Below are 12,269 nucleotides of genomic sequence, written 5' to 3'. Positions count from 1 at the left end.
CCTTGGGCTGTTGGGGGGCCTGTAGTACACCCCCAACATAGTGACTGCGCCTTTCCTGTTTCTAAGTTTGGTTCAAGAACATTTCATTGCTTGCCCTGTTCATACATGTCGCATATCATCTGTAGAAGGCATTGTGCTGTTTTGACTGATAATGCAAATTGCTATGTAAAAGCCCACAAAAGTTTTGTGGGAAAGTCTAAAACGTAATGAACAGTGGGCTTCATTCAACCACCATTGATTGCAAAATAAGGCTTTTACCTTTATTTGCGATGCATTGTATTGCAGTGTAACTGCTGCAAATTTGCGAGGAAAATCATCTACATTTCACTACTGTGAAACAGTACATGGCCAGTAAACAGTATTCCAAAATATGTTGGTGATGCTTTTTAAAATTTCTATTGAAATATGCCTTGATTTAGACTAAGAAATTAGATGATGGGTCCATTTATATTCATACCACAAACTGAACTTCTTTTGAAATATGCAGCAAGCAAAAGGAAGCATTGTGTTCATTTTGGTTTAATGACATGAATTCTGACATTTTCTCTCATCCCCAGGTATATTTGTGCCTGCCAAATTACCAGTCCATGACTGAAGGTCACTGCCTAATAGTACCTTTCCAGCATCACACTGCAGGTACCATACTGGATGAAGACATCTGGGAGGAAATACAGGTCAGATTAAAACTGTAAATTACTTCTTTCTGACTCAAAGTACTTTTCTAGTTATTTTATTGAAACATTGATCTTTATTTTAATTTAAAATAAGATCAGTATTCCGTGACATTGCAGGGGACTTTCTAAACACACATTGCTAGCAAAATCTACTTCTACAAAACACATTTTCGCAAAGTTAATTAAACATAAAAAGTGCTTTGGATTGATGTAAAACAACAATAGTATATTTGAATGAACTCCAGATGAAAGGCAAATGTGAATATTCTGGTAAACACTTAATTTAACCTTTCAAACATGTGTATGAATTTGAAAGCTCCATGAGAAGGTTATAAAATGATAGCTACCAAAGCAGGCAATAAAAATGACGATGGCACAAGATTTAATTTTTAGGCTTCCTTCCAAAGTTTTAAAAGGATTGCTCCAGGTTAGTTAATTCAAAATTGTAAATCAAAACTCGCTTCCTCTTAGTGCAATGCATTTTCTCCACTGCCACAGTGGATTAAAGTAGTGAGCAGCTGAGCCATATGGGTCAAGAAGGTTTCAAGACTTGGTTGTATTTAGCTAACTGATTTCAAGGAAATTGTAAATGAGAACATTAGCCAGACTTTCCATGCAGGACCACAAAGCAGGAATTATCGCAGATGTTACTTCTCAATAGATATTCTCTGAACTTCAATACCCTGCCAACAATCGGCCTCAACTTATTAACAAGCCTTTGCTGAGGTTCATGGGTCAAGAAAGTCCAAGGATGAACAGCACTTGTGGAACTATGCCAAAGCAAATAGTTGTAGCCTAAATTTTCCAATTGGTGTTATTTTAATGTCAGCATAAAAATCAGAAAATCGAGACTGATGTCTCCAGCATATAAAGGCAGGAAAAGACAGAAAAAAAGAGGGAAGAAAAAATTGCATGATGGTACCGTAATGTTCTTGGACTTCCTTACATAAATACAGATGTCACTGCACATCTTATCTTGTTATTGCTACCAAAAAAGGCAGTCTGACTTGCCATTGGATAGAAATATTAACACATATAGTTTAAGAATTGGTTTCCAAATTCAGTAACAGTCTACTTAGAATTTAAAATGCAATTTGTAATTTATTTTAAGTAGTGATGGATTCTCCCATTGTCCCGAAAGGTGACTGTTCAGCATGTTTAACAAAAAGACATGTTTACAGTCTAGCTTGATGTTGCCTCATGCATGACATTAAACCAAATCTCAATTTGCAGACTTATTGCAAAGACTCTATATGAAGTCAGTGTTAGAGAAATGGATGAGGCATTACCTTCACTCACTTGTCCTGAAGGCACTTTGCTCTGATCTGCTCAAATGTCGGAATCGCTTTTTGACTGAGACTTCATCATTTGGGTCCGTCCAAAATTATTTTTTTCATGTAAGCTGCAAGCCGTGAGATTGTTTTCAAATGTCTTTATATCTAAATTTGGGATGAGTTGTGGTGTGAATACCCGTGCTCAGCTGACTATAGAGTACTGCCTTTGGTATACAGGAATCCACCATGCGAACCACTAGACAAATGCAGCGAATCTGACCTCTGATGAACATGCTCCTGATACCAGGCTATGCAGCACTTTGCAAGAATCTCAGGACAAAATTTTCCATTTTGGACATGAAATGCATTGGCGGGCAGGAAAGTCAGCATGATTCCTGCTGGGCGATCACGCACAATCTTCCACTTTTCAACTCATTAATCATACATCAGCGAGGAGTTCAGTGAATCTCATGGCAGAGAAGGCAGAGATTCATCTGCCCCGCTATTACCTTATGGGGCCAAATTTAAAAGGCACCCTGACAGACATTCACTGCAGTCCAGGTGTTCTGTCACACAGAGAATCTATGGTCCTGAGAAGAACCAAACCGTTAGTACCACATTTCAGCAAAGCCTCCCTGGGGATTCTCCTCCAGCCCAGGTTGACAAATCCCCAACCTGATGGAATTAATCCTAGGGTCTTAAAACAAGTGACTAGTGAGATAGTTGATGCATTGGATTGAATTTTCCAAAATACCCCACATTCACAGAAGGTTCCATTAGATTGGAAAATCACAAATGTAACTCCTTTATTCAAAAAGGGAGGGAAACAAAAAAGCAGGAAACTACAGGCCAATTAACATCTGTCATAGGGAAAATGGTAGTTATTATTAAAGGTGTTAAGGTAGGGCACTTAGAAAAATTCAAGGCAATAAGGCAGAGTCAGCATAGTTTTGTGAAAAGGAAATTGTGTTTAACCAATTATTGGCGTTCTGTGAAGGAGTCCCATGTGCTATGGTTAAAGGGAAACCAGTAAATGTACTGTACTTAGATTTCTAGAAGCCATTTGACAAGGTGCCACATCAAAGGTTATTGCAGAAAACAAAAGCTCATGCTGTAGGGGGGGATAACACGTTAGCATGGATAGAAGATTGGCTAGCTAACAGGAAACAGAGGGTAGGCACAAATAGATCGGTGCTGGGGCTTCATCTTTTTAGAATTTATATAAATGACTTGTGTGAAGAGACCAAAAAAAATTTTTGTTGCTAAATTTGCTGATCAGTTGTGAAGAGGACGTAAGAAGGCTAAAAAGGGGACATAGGTTGTGAGGGGGCAAAGGTCTGCAGATGGAGTATAATGTAGACAAATGGGAAATTGTCCATTTTGACTGGAAGATGAGAAAGAATGGTGACATTTATTACAAGGGAAATTTGAATAGAAAAGTAGGGAAGCTATGCTTCAGTTATACAGGACATCTGGAGTACTGTTCAGTATTGGCATCCTTATTTAAGGATGTAAATGCAGTAGAAGTAGTTCAGAGAAAGTTTTCAAGACTAATACCAGGAATGGGCAGGTTGTCTGAGGAAAGTTTGGACGGGTTAGGCTTGTATCCACCGGGGTTCGGAAGAGTAAGCCTTGATTGAAGCCTTTAAGATCCCAAGGGATCTTGACAGGGTGGATGTGGAAAGCTTGTTTCCTCTTGTGGGCAAATCTAAAACTAGAGGTTATTGTTTACAAATAAGGGGTTGTCCATTTAAAATAGAGATTAGGAAAACTATTTTCTCTCAAAAGGTAGTGAGTCTTTGTAACTCTCTTCCTCAAAGGGCAGTGGAAGCAGATCTTTGAATATCTTTAAGGGAGAGGTAGATAGATTATTGATAGGTCCTTGGAGATAGGCTGGAGGTTACAGTCAGATCAACCATGATCTTATTGAATGGTGGAGCAGGCTCAAGGGGCCTGGTGGCCTACTCCTGCCCCACCTTCATTGGTTGTACGTAAGGTCCCACATTCGTTCAAGGGTCAAAACTGAGTCCAATGAGCTGGATCATCAGTTGCATTAATAGTCATTAAGGCACGCTTCCTAACTTTTCTTTGCTGCCGGGATGATGGTCGTCTTCTTGAAGCAGATCGGGACCTCAGATTGTTGTAAAGAGAGGTTGAAGATGTCTGCGAATACCCCCTGCGAATATCTGTTGAGAGAAAAACAAAGTTAACGGGTGGGATTCTCTGACCATTCACGCCAGCGGGATTCTCCCGTCCTGCTGTAGTGAATGTAGTTTTGGCTGAGTGCCAAATTCTCCATCCTCTCTGGTCACAGTGTCAGGGCATGAATGGCCGGAGAATTCGGCCAACGTTTCAGGTCTCTGTCCTTTAACTTGATGCAGTCTGGATACATAGTTAGCTAAGGGAAGGAAACAGACAGTTGAAGTTGATAACATTTTTTTGCACTAGAGAAGGTTAAACGGTGGAGTTTCTCAAGATTCAGTGATATACATTAATGAAAAAAGCAAATTACTGTGGATGCTGGAATCTAAAACAAAACAGAAAATGCTGGAAAAAGCAGCAGGTCTGACAGCATCTGTGGAGAGAACAGAGTTAATGTTTCGAGTCTGGAAGATCATCCAGATTCAAAGTTTTAGTTAGCTCTGTTCTCTCTACAAAGAGAGAGTACAGGCTTTGGAGAGGGTACAGAAGAAATTGTTGCATAGACTGAAAAGTGGGGTTGTTCTCCTTAGAGCAGAGAAGGTTAAGGGAATATCTAGTAGAAGTATTTAAAATCATAAAGTATTTAGATAGGATAAATAAACAGAAGCTAATTTCAATGACAGAGGCTCGCTAAAGAGAGGGCACAGATCGAAGATTATTGACAAAGTGACCAGCGGTGACATGAAGAAAAATATTTTTTCAGAATGCATGGTTAGGATTTGGAATGCACTGCCTCATAGGTTGGTGGATACACATTCAAAAGCAACTTTCTAAGAGAAATTAGATTAATACTTGTAAAACTAAATTCAGGGGTATCAGGAAAAAGCAAAGTAACTAGATTGCGCCTCAAAAGAACTTGCAATGTAAGTGGCTTCCTTCTGTGCTATACTATTCCATTTAACCTTGGAATCCATTGATGAACCTCCTGTAGTCTGTGGAATCCATTTGAAAATCTATGCTGTAAAATTGAGATAGGATGTTTCTGAAGGAGATTGGGGAAAGGAGACACTATGGTCACCCAATATTGTGGAGATGCCGGCGTTGGACGGGGGTAAACACAGTAAGGAGTCTAACAACACCAGTCCAACAGGTTTATTTGGTAGCAAACGCCACTAGCTTTCGGAGCGCTGCTCCTTCATCAGGTGAATGGAAGATCTGCTCATAAACAGCTCATAAACATGTTTATGAGCAGATCTTCCACTCACCTGATGAAGGAGCAGCGCTCCAAAAGCTAGTGGCGTTTGCTACCAAATAAACCTGTTGGACTTTAACCTGGTGTTGTTAGACTCCTTACTGTGTTTACCCCATTGACACCAGGCCTGTATATAGATGAACAATATGCCTGCCTATTCCTAGTGGGAGTCTGCGAATATATGACAATCGTGGTCCATCAGTAAATACAGACTTGGAGAGCTGTAAAAAGCAGCAAACGCCCACTCTGGCCAAAGATCAATTGACATCATTCAAATAATGCTCAAGTTCAAAAATAGTTAAGACCTTTTGACACCAACTTTGAGTTTCTTTCCTAACCAAAGGGAATCCTGGTTAATATTTCCTAATAGCGTTAATCCAGGTTCAAACACAAGACTTTGTTGTTTGATGATTTTTAAAAGTAATTTGTTTCCTCTGCCGGGAACGGGACTGAACCGTCTGCCTTTTTCAATAGCTGTTTCGAAAAACCTTGGTTAAAATGTTGGAAGACAAAGGTCTCGACTGTGTCTTTTTTGAGACCAATATGCATTTAAAGAAACGCTTTCATATGGTGTACGAATGCATTCCTCTACCAAAGGAACTGGGAGACATGGCTCCTATCTACTTTAAGGTAAGACCTGAATGAGGACAGAAATGGCAGAGACGGGTCCATTTATTGTTCTTAGAGGTAGAATGTTAAGAGTTTTAGAAATAGGGTTCTGTTGCAGGAATTACTTACTGATTGACCCTAAAAGCAAGAGCTGATTTATGCAGATATTTAAGTAGAATGTTTTGGTATCTTAATGGAATATATTACCATAGAAATTTGCAAAAATATTTTATTCCAGTTTAATCTCATTTGTTTATTATTCTAATCTTTCACGTTTAAGAATTATTGTTTTGGAAAATTTAGCCCAGTTTGTTAAAATAAGAATGAGGGCAGGCACAAATATGACACTTGTTCCATTTTTTTCCTTATCCAAGTTCTGCAAAAGAAATCTTTAAGTTTCAAGTGGTGAGAGAGGGTGTGAGTTGGTTAATAAGAAATTGAAAGGGGAGTGTTTGTAGATAGTCTTCATTGCTGCTCAGGAAAGCGGCAAAGGGCATGGGTGACAGGCTGCACATTCACACTTCCATCAGCATGAAGCAGACCAATTAAGTAGAAAAAGAAGGATGAAAATAAAAGATAGAATGGCAGAACGTGCCAAGTATCTCCAGAGATAAAGTTTTCAAGGCAATTAAAAGAATAACACAGCTAATGTTAAAACTCTGAAATAAAATCGAAAAATGCTCGAAAGCATATAGCTATAGTATCCATGAAGTGAAAAGACCAGTTGAATTTTGATTGGAGCTCCTTTGTCAGAAGTGAAAGTTAAGTGAGCCCAGTAATAACACTGAATAAAGAGGGGATAGAATAGAACAAAGCAAAATTCCAAAGTCAGGAATGCTGACTTTTGGCACACAGCAGGGAATTGTCACTAAACAGACTTTTAAGAAAGAGTTGAAAGTATGAATTATTTTGGAGACCTAAGCAAGGTCACAAATTATCATCAAAAGAATAAGCAAGCATTCAAAAACCAATATAAGGCAGTGAAAAGACACAGGAAAATGGAAGAATAAAGAAAGAAAAAACTGGCAGTGATAGAAATCTTAAACTACATGGAAATAGCAAGAACATCAATAAAGAGAAAAGACTGATTTAAAACTGCTCCCCTTCTACCCCTCCCCCAACCCTCTCCAACAGCATAAAAACTATGGCCCAATTCTTCTGGTCTCTGGATGGTTCAAGCCCAGAGGTACCCTGGAAGATGCATGGGGGTGAGGGGAGACCCCTAAGAGGTCCCAATGCAAGCACTGCACAGGAATTACCTGGGAAATTTCAACTTCTATTGGGCAATTCCCCTACAGCTGGAACCCTCTGAAACTCTGAATTGAAAGCAGAGACCTTTGGATGGTTCCAACTTACTTAGAGAATAATTACCCAGGAAAAGTTAGAAAGTTTAAAACTAGTTCTAAATCCTGGGTAACTACACTACTTATGCCCTGACAATCACTCTTATCTAACTGCCACCCCCAGCACCACACCCCCCCCCCCCAACTATCTACCCGTCTACCATCCCAGCACCCTCTCAACCCATCCTACCCTCACATCCATCTACCTGCTACCCCACCCCTTCACTCATCCACCTGTCACCCTACCCCTCACTCAAACTCCTTCACCCTACCTCCTCACCGATATGCCACCCTACCCTGCCAGCACGTACCTGCCTCCTACCCACTCACCTACCATCCCAATGCCCTACACATCCACATGCCACCCTACACATAACTCCTCTCCATAGCTTCTCAAAGTGCCTTTGGAACATTTAACTCTACCGGTTTATGGTAGCTAGTGCCATAAAAAGAGGGAGCATGGCTTGGCTTCTCCTAATGTTCCTACACTATGAAGGAAGGACTCCAGGAGTAGGTATGCTCCATGGTTCTCAAGAAGCACAGCTCTGAAGTCTGAGCCCCAGAAATGGGATGTTCTGATTCAAGTGGGAACAAAGTGGCAATCCAAGAGCGATTAGCACCTCTCGAAAGATTCAGCCCTGTTTCATTTAAAGATTTACACCTGAAATCTTATCCTGCCCCCATTGTAAAAAATCGTAATGACTTAACCATCTCTTCATCGCTGTTCCCGACTTTGGCCATGATCATGATGCTCTGCATTTTAAAGGCATTCTAGCTGACAATCAAGCACTAACCTAGAGTATACCCCACCTTCAATATGTGTGATCATGGAGATGCAGGCAGCAAATTAGAATCAATGAGGGACACCTAAAAGTGAGAGATAATTTGCTAAAAACATTTTGCTCTACAGTAAAATTCCCCTTTAATAACTTCAAATGACTTCACTGAACTAACTATGTCAAAAAGGCTATTCTGTATTATATATAGTGTTATTTAAACGAAGCCTAAGAGTTAACTTATTTTCCAAATGATCTCCAGTTAGATATTTAATGTTATTATTTTTATGATCTCCTACTCTGAGATGTTATTTCTGACTAAATTGTACATTATCTTTCCCAAATTTGATATAAACTAATTAGCTTGCTAAAATGTTTCAAACAAATACTTTCAAAGAGAAAGCACTTCTGAATTGTTGCCAGATATGAACTGGATGGTAAATAATATTGGTGGTTGATTGATTACCAAAATATTTTGTCATTGAAATAGCATTAATTGACATTTAACATTATTTTTATTATTCAAATCTTAATGTAGGAAACGTGTCGGATTTGAAAGATATAAACACCAGATTGTGTGGGGAGCCTTGCACTCAATTAACTTCCCAGGATTCTCAGGAGAACACCATCAATTTTCTTAGTGGTTTAAAACAATAATTTCTCATACAAACATGAAAGTCATATATAATCATTTTAATTTTCATAATATGGTAATATTAACTCCATACTTGTAAATACAATGTGCTTTAATACCATAATTTTGAATTTATTTCCCTTCATCTTTTCAATGTGACATCTTTCCTCAAAAAATTTAGTTATTCTCATTTATCACAATAACGTACTTCTGTTTTAATATATTCAAAATACCATTTGTCTGATTTATAAAAGAAAGCAATAATGGAGGCTGATGAAGAGTGGGCCATAAACAAGAAGCTAGTTGACCTTTCCACAAAGGATATCCGCAGAGCTGTAAGTAATTATTTCTGTTATCTAAGAAATTCTTCAAATATTGTATCTAAGGATACACTTTTGAGGGTAATTTTCATTTTCCTTCCGGTATGATGTGAAGCCTATCAGATGTACCAGTTGGATAATGCAAGTGTTTAAACAACTACATTTAGAGACTGGCTGTTCATTTCAAAATGCACAGCTTCTCATGATTAAACTCCAGTCTTAAAATATCAGGCATGCGATTGTTTCATAAGAATAATCCCACTCTATCTTGTACTTGGCTCTTAATGTGGCTCCATACCCATGCAAAGATAAGTCTCATGTCACATTTTGATATGTGAAGTTTTGTTTGCCCTGAATTTCTCTGCAAAAAATAATGTTTCACGCTCCATGTGCTTCCCGAGGTCTATTGCACTATGAAAAGCTCTCTTCAGCTTCATTGTGACTCAATCATCTAGAATTTGTTAATAAAATGAGGTTTTGCAAACAGTTACTTGACCAAAACTATATCATGAATGACCAATAGTTAGATCATATACATTTGGAGAGCTGCTTTAAGATTTACTTCTCTTCTCTAGTTCAGTTCAATACTGAGTCATCATAAAATTAGCACATTGCCAAAGAGTACAAATTCAGGTAAAACATGACAATGAAGAGCGTATCATTCTTAGGCCCATAGAGTCTAATTCTATAACTTAGCATTTATTTCCATGTTGGGTTTTTGATATAATGTATTTTCTAAATATGATGATTTTGCTTTCTCACAATAACCTAGGCCACTGAGCTGGGGATATTTTTGTTGTTCCTGATTTTCTTATTCATACCATCAGGTGCAAAATTTAGGCACCTTGGCAATAACAAGCAGTGCTGCATCGTGAGCATATGTTTGTTACTTTCTTTAGATGTACTTTGAATAGAGGAAAATAAATCGGTTGATTTTGGGAATGAGGCACTTGTGTAAGGCAGGACTTAAAATGGAGCTGCTAGCTATTTAATCCCGTGCCAGAAATTTCTTTAGAAAATGGCTTTGATGTTAGGAGCTGTTCCTCTTCATTCCTATCAAGTCTGTATTTTTTATCAGCCTATGCCTGATTCTATGTCTACTTGCAATATTTGAGGTTCTTTTCTTACACTTGCCTATTATTTATAACTGTTGTATTTTGATAAGATTTAGGCATTTTCACTTGAGCTTTTTTTTGAAAAAACCATGAGAAAACTATGAATTAAACTCATCAAAGGTATCAATGTACTAAAGTGTGGAGTTGAAAGAAGTAATAAATCAGAAAAGGAGATCAGAAGAAGAAAAAATACTGAATAGATTTAAAGTTGGAGATGGGTTTTGCAGGTGGTAATTGCCGTGCAAACCAAATCCCAAAGGGACGTTTGGTAAGTTTATCTAGAGCCATTGAGTTTTATGGCACAGAAAGGCCCTTTGGCCCATTCTGTCTGCACTGGCCATCAAACACCCATCTATTCTAATCCAATTTCTTAGCACTTGGTCTGTAGCCTTGTATGCAATCAAATGCTCTTCCAAATGCTTCTTAAATGTTGTTAGGATTTCCACCTTGACCATCCTTTCAGGCAGTAAGTTTCAGATTCCTGCCATCCTCTGGGTGAAAAAGTTTTTCCTCAAATGCCCTCGAAATCTCCTGCCCCTTACCAAAAATCAATGTCCCCCTTGTTATTGACTCCTCTACTAAAGGGAAAGGTTCTTCTTATCTACCCTATCTATGTCCTTCCTAATTTTCTACACCTTAGGCCCCCGCCCAGCCTGCTCTGCTCGAAGGAAAACAACCCCAGTCTAACCAGCCTCTCTTTATAGCTGAAGCACTTCAGCCCAGGCAACATCCTTTCCCGTGCAATCACATCTTTCCTATAGTGTGGCGACCAGAACTGCGCACAGTACTCTAGCTGTGGCCTCAGGAGTGTTTTATACAGCTTCATCATAACCTTCCCCCCTTATATTCCATGCCTTGGCTAATAAAGGCAAGTATGCCTTCTTAACTACCAGAGGTCCCTCTGGTTCTCTATACTTCCTAGCGTCCTACCATTCATTGTTTATTCCCTTGCCTTGTTTGTCCTCCCAAAATGCAACACCTCACAACTCTGAATGGCAGAGAAGGCTCGAAGGGCCAAATGGCCTATTCCCTTTCCTAATTCATAGAACATAGGACAGTACAGCACAGAACAGGCCCTTCGACCCACGATGTTGTGCCGAGCTTTATCTGAAACCAAGATCAAGCTATCCCACTCCCTATCATCCTGGTGTGCTCCATGTGCCTATCCAATAACCGCTTAAATGTTCCTAAAGTGTCTGACTCCACTATCACTGCAGGCAGTCCATTCCACACCCCAACCACTCTGCGTAAAGAACCTACCTCTGATATCCTTCCTATATCTCCCACCATGAACCCTATAGTTATGCCCCCTTGTAATAGCTCCATCCACCCGAGGAAATAGTCTTTGAACGTTCACTCTATCTATCCCCTTCATCATTTTATAAACCTCTATTAAGTCTCCCCTCAGCCTCCTCCGCTCCAGAGAGAACAGCCCAAGCTCCCTCAACCTTTCCTCATAAGACCTACCCTTCAAACCAGGCAGCATCCTGGTAAATCTCCTCTGCACTCTTTCCAGCGCTTCCACATCCTTCTTATAGTGAGGTGACCAGAACTGCACACAATATTCCAAATGTGGTCTCACCAAGGTCCTGTACAGTTGCAGCATAACCCCACGGCTCTTAAACTCCAACCCCCTGTTAATAAAAGCTAACACACTATAGGCCGCCTTCACAGCTCTATCCACTTGAGTGGCAACCTTTAGAGATCTGTGGATATGGACCCCAAGATCTCTCTGTTCCTCCACAGTCTTCAGAACCCTACCTTTGACCCTGTAATCCACATTTAAATTAGTCCTACCAAAATGAATCACCTCACATTTATCAGGGTTAAACTCCATTTGCCATTTTTCAGCCCAGCTTTGCATCCTATCTATGTCTCTTTGCAGCCTACAACAGCCCTCCACCTCATCCACTACTCCACCAATCTTGGTGTCATCAGCAAATTTACTGATCCACCCTTCAGCCACCTCCTCTAAGTCATTAATAAAAATCACAAAGAGCAGAGGACCAAGCACTGATCCCTGTGGCACTCCGCTAGCAACCTGCCTCCAGTTTGAAAATTTTCCATCCACCACCACCCTCTGTCTTCGATCAGATAGCCAGTTACCTATCCAATCAGCCAACTTTCCCT

At 39.6% G+C, this 12,269-nt stretch overlaps 1 protein-coding gene across 1 annotated transcript in view; it reads left to right on the top strand.

The window, feature by feature from the left end:
- Nucleotides 1-12,269, top strand: part of cwf19l2 (CWF19 like cell cycle control factor 2) — a 131,043-nt gene that overhangs the window by 105,235 nt on the left and 13,539 nt on the right. The window contains exons 14-16 of the mRNA XM_078222041.1: nt 558-674; nt 5,817-5,972; nt 8,959-9,039. Of these exons, the coding sequence (XP_078078167.1) occupies nt 558-674; nt 5,817-5,972; nt 8,959-9,039 (354 nt within the window). The remainder of the gene's footprint in view (nt 1-557; nt 675-5,816; nt 5,973-8,958; nt 9,040-12,269) is intronic.

This window comes from Mustelus asterias, chromosome 10, assembly GCF_964213995.1.
Source record: "Mustelus asterias chromosome 10, sMusAst1.hap1.1, whole genome shotgun sequence".
NCBI lineage: Eukaryota > Metazoa > Chordata > Chondrichthyes > Carcharhiniformes > Triakidae > Mustelus > Mustelus asterias.
This window is presented reverse-complemented; position numbering and strand designations above follow the sequence as displayed.